This window comes from Nanorana parkeri, unplaced genomic scaffold (assembly GCF_000935625.1).
Source record: "Nanorana parkeri isolate BGI_ZX_2015 unplaced genomic scaffold, ASM93562v1 scaffold508, whole genome shotgun sequence".
Taxonomy (NCBI): Eukaryota; Metazoa; Chordata; class Amphibia; order Anura; family Dicroglossidae; genus Nanorana; species Nanorana parkeri.
In genome coordinates, this window is record NW_017306776.1 from 839,089 (window position 1) to 846,495 (window position 7,407).

The window sequence follows — 7,407 nt, forward strand, 5'->3', positions numbered from 1 at the left end:
ATGTAAAGAGCAATGAACTGAAAATTCCATATGTCATTGTCACAATGTGAGTAGAACAGCAGGTTTCCTAGTACACCTTGTATGTATGCTTAACGAGCTGCAGGCAGAAGAGGACCTGTCTATATCTGGCTGCCCTGGAGCACATTCATGTCAATGCTTTGACTGCTGCTGGCAAGACTCACGCCTCATTGCACCAGACCGTCCCCGTCCCAATGCTTTGAAATGCTCCAGAAAGCTCTTGGCTGCATTTACCATTTGCCCCACCACAGTCATGCAAGTTAGCTTAGTCACTGACCTCCTCCCAGCCAGTGTGAGGCAGAAACGTTCCTCAACAAATTTCCCCTCATGGAACCTTTTAAAAGTGTGCGAAATCTCGAGGGACTTCGGTCTAACATGTAAAAAACAATGTGTGGCCCCTCCAAAATCCATACCAGACCTTTATCTGAGATACAGCCGTGAGAAAAAGAAAGTACACCCTCTTTGAATTCTATGACTTTACGTATCAGGACTTAATAAACTTCAATTGGTCCTCAGCCGGTCTTAGAATTAGTTAAATACAACCTCAGATGAAGAACAACACGTGACATGTTACACCGTTGTGTCATTATTTATTTTACATAAGCCATGTGTGAAAAACTAAGTACACCTTATGATTCAATAGCTTGTAGAGCCGCCTTTAGCAGCTATAACTTAAAATAATCGTTTTCTGTATGACTTTATCCGTCTCCGACACCGTTGTGGAGGAATTTTGGCCCACTCTGCTTTACAATGTTGCTTCAGTGTAAGATTTCCCCGGAAGTACTTTTCTTCTGCTTAATCTGATGGCAAGCATCATTCAACCCACTTCCTTTGAGCCCAGGTCATCCTATGCCCGCCCTCAGCCTGTGACTGTCACTTTGCTCTCTCCTCCAGCTCTCATAAAGGCAGCAGCCAGAAGTACAGCGCTGGCTGTAGTACCTGGCATGTACAAATGTATGACTGGTATAGTACACAGAAGAGATCTGCACATATAACATACATGACCAGAGGTAACTTTTATTTTCACTATTAAGAATATATAACAGTGTTCTACTTTAAAGGGAACCTGTCACAGGGGAAAATGCTATTTCAGAGGTGGGAAACCTTCAGCACTCCAGCTGCAGTGCACCTACAAATCCCATCAATGCCTAGGGAGTCATGCCTGTGGCTGTCAGAGTCTTGCAATGCCTTATGGGGCTTGTAGTTCCACAGCAGTTAAGAGTGCCGATGTTTTCTACCCCTGTGCTATGTGCATGGCTATCATGCTGACTTGTTTGCTTCAATACTTAGATTTGCTGAGCTGGAACAAGTATGCAGATAAGGACCTCTGACTTTTCTCTGACTTTCCTAGTCTGCGTACTCATTCTGGGTCAGTAGCTTCGAAAATACCAAATCAAGAGAGTCAGCAAAACAGACCAACAACTAATAAGGACCTCAGTAATGGCGGCCCCTTAATTGAATGAATTTAACATAGGGATAAATGTACAAAATGAAATACCCTATGTCAGCCAATGAGAGCCCGTCTCCCAAGGCATGACTGTGAATACAGTAAACTGCAATCTGATTGGCTCTAAACTGCAAACATGACAACAGCTCTTTGCAGCACCTTACTAAGCGCATAAAAATCTCTGAAAAGGCCATTTCATGTAGCATGCCATCAGTGCAATATGAGCGCCCTCTGCTGGTTATCATACATCATTGTTCAATCCAGGAAGAAAAGCTGCATGATCAATCCAGTTTAGGAGCAAGCGTTTTAATAGAGCAGGGGTAGGGAACCTTGAATCTCACGCTGTTGTGGAACTACAAGTCCCATGAGGCATTGCAAGACTCTGACAGCCACAAACATGATTCCCAGAGGCAGAGGCATGATGGGATCTGTATTCTCTTCACAGCTGGAGTGCCGAGGGTGCCTACCCCTGACATAGATCATTCACATCAGCCCCCCAGGTAACGTACAATAAATGCTGTTTAACAACAATATACACAAAAGTGTTCTAAGAAAATTATTTTTATATTAAAATCAATTTTTACATTTTAATATTAGAAATGATAACACCCCCTGTCTCCCCTCCATATGTAATGATGACAGCCCCCTCCTGAATGCCCTCCATATATAATGATGACACTCCCCCTCCACACACAGGGTGACGATGCCGCTCAGGTGACAGGCGCTTTATCCCAGCGATCAGTTTCCGCCCCCCAGCATGCACCGCTCCACCAACATGGCGGCGCCCAGTGAGCGGCAGCGTGCCGGTCCCATGGCCGGTTTCCCGTTGCCTATGCTGGGGGTGAAGCCGGAGGAGGGCGTCCAGGGCGCAGAGGGGAAAGGGAAGAAGCCGTGCCGGGCGTGTGTGGACTTCCGGAGCTGGATAAAGCAGCAAAGGAAGCAGAGCGCGGCCTCCCAGGTGAGGAAGACAAGGTCCGGGGAGGACATGACACTTCACCGATATGTGCGGTGCCGGTGACCTTTCTCTTCACCCTCTCAGAGGAGTCCCCTGGAAGGAAATTCCTCTTTACTGTGTTTGTAGATCACACTGTACAGAGGGCCGTCTCCCCTGGTGATCCTGCAGGCGGAGGGCCGTCTTCCCCTGGTGAACCTGCAGCCAGAGGGCCGTCTTCCCCTGGTGACCCTGCAGGCGGAGGGCCGTCTTCCCCTGGTGACCCTGCAGGCGGAGAGACATTTACCCATATATACTCTTGAGTGTGCAGATTATTATGACCACCCCATCAGGGCCACGTGATGACTTCGTTGGGCGGCCTCGTGACTCCACAAGATGATGAAAGGTGATGCGAGGAATCTGACACTGCACTGTTGCCCTTCTGTTGTCTTGTACCAGTCTTGCCACTCTCCGTTCTGCCCTAACATTGACTAGTCGCTGACGGCCAAAGGTGAACGCGTCCATACACTTACCTCACGTCTCTGCTCGTCTCCCGGCGAGAATGCTAACTGCGCATGCGCCCGCCCCAAGATACTTTGCGGCCGCCCGAACAGTTTCGTTTTCTCCGGCGGGAGCGCGCAAAGAAAAAAAGGTACGTTTTAGCGGGGGGTTTTTTTTTTTTTTAAACTGTTTGCCTATATCTACTGCCTCATAGCAGTAGATATAGGCAAAAAACAGGAGGGTTTAGAACCCCTTAGTGTATATATATAAGTAAGTATGCTTCTCATGTGCAGAAAATGTTTCTATTTCAGGACGTTGACATTGAGGAGAAGGAACGACCCCCAGAGTGTCCATTAGACCGGGAGGAGCTCGGCCGTAGTACCTGGTCTTTCTTGCATACAATGGCAGCCTATTACCCGGATAGGCCCAGCACTAATCAGCAACAAGAAATGAAAAGCTTCATCAACATATTTTCCAAATTCTATCCCTGCGAGGAATGTGCGGAGGACCTGAGAGGGAGGTTTGTTGTTTTATCTTATTTCATGGATCAGTTTCATGGCATACAAATGAGAATTTACCTTTCTGGTGGAAATAATGAAATGCTGAATACACAGATGGAATACACATGAGGGCTCATTCACCCTAGGGGCATTGAATACACACATGGAACATGCATAGCGGGCTCATTCACCCGAGGGGCATTGAATACACACATGGAGCATGCATAGAGGGCTCATTCACGCGAGGGGCATTGAATACACACATGGAGCATGCATAGAGGGCTCATTCACGCGAGGGGCATTGAATACACACATGGAGCATGCATAGAGGGCTCATTCACGCGAGGGGCATTGAATAACATTCACACCAGGGGCATTGAGCTGCGATGATCATCATTGATCCGCTCGGGTACATGGATAACACTTGTTCTCGTTCCCACATGTTAAAGTTTTATGGATTGTATTTGTTCACTTTGAATAAAATGGAAAAACAACAAAAAAGTAAAGTGTTATGCATTGTGATAAAGCAGCGCACCACCCCTACATAACGCACATCAGCATGTGCACACTAACTGTCAATATCCAGGTGACCTCTGAAACTCAGGACTGGATGAAACAGGAACACAAATCCTACAGCTGGTAAAAGAACTCCCTTACGGGCCCTATGCACATTATTCTCTGTATGGCACACACAGGCCGGAATGAACGGGCTTTGCAGATGCAAAGCACAGGTCCACTTCAAAGGAAACCTGTGCTGATAGAAACCTGGAGGCTGCTGTTGCTGATCTCGTAAAAATGCTAGTTGCCTGGCTGGAATGCGTATACTCTGACGTCGGTATCTTATAAACCACTGACCTGCACCAAGCCTGCAGCAATTAAAGACAAGACTCTGATCTGCATGCTTTATGTGGTCAGTGGGAAAACAAAAAGTAGAGAGAAGCGCCACGACCTAGTGCAATGGCTCGGGTGGGATATGGGCAGGGGCATGACGTAACAAACTCACCTGTTGGTGGGTGAGCACTCGCTTCAACACGGGGACAAAGAGGAAAACGTGGTGTTGCCGTATTCTTAAGCTCCAAAAGGAAGAATATGGCCCCGTCGCCCAACATCACACCACGTTTTCCTCTTTGTCCCCGTGTTGAAGCGAGTGCTCACCCACCAACAGGTGAGTTTGATATGTCATGCCCCTGGCCATATCCCACCCGAGTCATTGCACTAGATCGTGGCGCTTCTTTCTCTACATTTTGTTTTCCCAGTACATAAGTATTGGTACTCGGTATCTAAGAGTACCGAAAAAGAAATATCAGTATTTGATACCGGAAAAACGGTATTGGTGCATCCCTAGTTTAAATGCAAACCGTGTAAGTACCTGAGTTTGACTTGGTGTCAGTCTCCTTGCAGGGCAAGTGCAGAAAAGCTTAGACTGGGAATGGGAGATGTAGCACAAGGACCCAGTCAGTTTTTCTGCACTGCAAGCATGCTAATCGGAGGTGACAGAGAGATGAACTCATCAGGGTGCTGCTTCTCATTTCATGGTCCAATCATGAGGGGCGGGATGAGACCTGCAAGAGAAAGATCAGGTCTCTTTAACTGCTAGACAGGGCTGTGCTGTGTGGCAGAGCTGTGTAAATCTCTGACATGGGTGGCATGTAAGGCACCTCTGGTATTTGTATTTCAAGTGTGTATTTAGTTTTTTTGCTTCAACTTGAACTTTAGTGAGAAAAATAATGATCGGTTTGAATTTTTTATTTCCAGGCTAACTTCCACTCAGCCTGACACAAGCAGCAGGCATAACCTATCCCAGTGGATGTGTGTGCTTCATAATGACGTCAACAGAAAGCTGGGCAAGGAAGAATTCGACTGTTCCAAGGTGGATGAGAGGTGGCGAGACGGCTGGAAAGATGGATCCTGTGATTGATTGGAAATGCTTTGTCCGGATCCTGCCATTGATTGGACGTTCCTTGTCTGGATCCTGTGATTTGGTTGGACGTTCCTTGTCTGGATCCTGTGATCGGTTGGACGTTCCTTGTCTGGATCCTGTGATTGGCTGGACGTTCCTTGTCTGGATCCTGTGATTGGCTGGTCGTTCCTTGTCTGGATCCTGTGATTGGCTGGACGTTCCTTGTCTGGATCCTGCGATCGATTGGACGTTCCTTGTCTGGATCTATAGAACAGCTAATACCTGTTCTACAGATTACCAGTTTCTAGCCATAACTTATGTTGGCTTTAGTTCCTCAGTTGTGACCTTTCTGCTTTTGGAGAATGTATCTTCCTCTATGCAGCCTTTCCGAACAGCTCATTGCTTAGTTTGACGCTCTTTAACTTTGTCTTTAAACATGAGAGCAGTAAGCTTGATTTGTAGGTGTTAATTATGTTACAGTGCTGGTAACATTCATTCTTTTATGGGGGCCTGTTCTGTAAGAGAAAAGACAAAAGCCGTAGAAAGATTTTAACCCCTTCATGACTGAGGCCTTTTTTTCACTTTTTTGCACCCATGTTATATTCCACATTTTAGGCCTGAAAATGACTTAAAACCCCCACACATGATATATTTTCTGAATGTCAAGACCCTATAGAATAAAATTGTGGTAGTTGCAAACTTTTATGTTGCGCAATATTAGCGCAACTCCTTATTAAACCCCAACATTTAGTGAAACATTTAATTAAATGCCCCAAAACACAACAAAATACCAATTTTTTTAAATGAAATATAAAAGATGAGGTTACAACGAGTAAAACGATACCCAACATGCATAGGTTACAAATTGCGTGCGTACGTGAAACGGCGAAAAACTGCAGTACCCCAAAAAGTCAATAGAAGACGCTTTAAAAGCCCCCACAGGTCATCAATTTAGAGATACCCCAAAATACTGGCCCTAGAATTATTGCTCTCACTCCAGCGTGCTCGCGGGGGACTTTTACAAATTTTTAAAATTATTAGATTTATTTTAAACTTTTTTTTTTTTTTTTTTTTTTTTTTTTTTTTTAGTACACTGTACGTCGTCAGTCACGAAGGTGTTAAACAAGTTGTATTGCGTCAGCATCCAGCGTATCCATTGGTGTCCGGGGGCCTTCTTTCTCTTTACATCAATGGTGGCTGAGCTTTGCTTGTCTTCTATGTGCATATTATTATTATTGCCCATATTATGACGGCAGTTAGGCCTCATTCACACTGCTAAGAGCCGGCCTGTACAGATCCGTGCGGGTCATGCATGTCCATAACGGGCCGCTTCCGGGAAGGATAGGTACTGCCTGTGATTGTACACAGCAGCCTGTTCTTCTGTATGGGAGCATGCCACCGTACGCCGCCCTACGATCACCCGAACTGCACGTCTGTGCGGGTGTCCATGCTCGGACGCAGACAGGATCCATCTTGACTGCGTACGAGTACGGACACCCGCACGGACGTGCAGTTCGGGTGAGCGGACGGTCACGTACTCCCATAGGGAAGAGCAGGCTGCTGCGTACGATCACACACAGCACCGGTCCTTCCCGGGAACGGGCCGATACGGCCGCGCACGCCGCACGGATCTGTACGGGCCGGCTCTTAGCAGCATGAATGAGGCTTAGGCGTCCCCATGTCTTTATTTGCATCCATTAGTCCATAGGTGCTGCCGTCTTCTTCCTGTTTACTTCAATGGTGGCTGAGCTTTGCTTGTCTTCTATGTGCATATTATTATGACAGCAGTAAGCTTCACCAGTTCTTCATTTGCATCCATTAGTCCATAGGTGCTGCCGTCTTCTTCCTGTTTACTTCAATGGTGGCTGAGCTTTGCTTGTCTTCTATGTGCATATTATTATGACAGCAGTAAGCTTCACCAGTTCTTCATTTGCATCCATTAGTCCATAGGTGCTGGGGTCTTCTTCCTTTTTCCATCAATGATGGATATGCTTCACTTGTCTTCTATGTACATACTATTGTCATACTCTGGGCATTAATGATAAACATCACCAGGTCATGTGCATCCATTGGTCCTTAGGTGCTGGGAGTGTTTTTCCTCTTAATATCA

The 7,407-nt window shown here is 46.3% G+C and overlaps 1 protein-coding gene across 1 annotated transcript; it reads left to right on the plus strand.

Annotated features, from left to right (window-relative positions):
* Positions 1-2,209: 2,209 nt before the first annotated feature.
* On the plus strand, positions 2,210-5,346 carry GFER (growth factor, augmenter of liver regeneration). The gene is made up of 3 exons (XM_018561225.1): positions 2,210-2,423; positions 3,209-3,417; positions 5,153-5,346. The coding sequence occupies exons 1-3, from the start codon at positions 2,223-2,225 to the stop codon at positions 5,313-5,315; spliced, it is 573 nt and encodes a 190-aa protein (XP_018416727.1). The 5' UTR covers positions 2,210-2,222; the 3' UTR covers positions 5,316-5,346.
* The last annotated feature ends 2,061 nt before the right edge of the window (positions 5,347-7,407 follow it).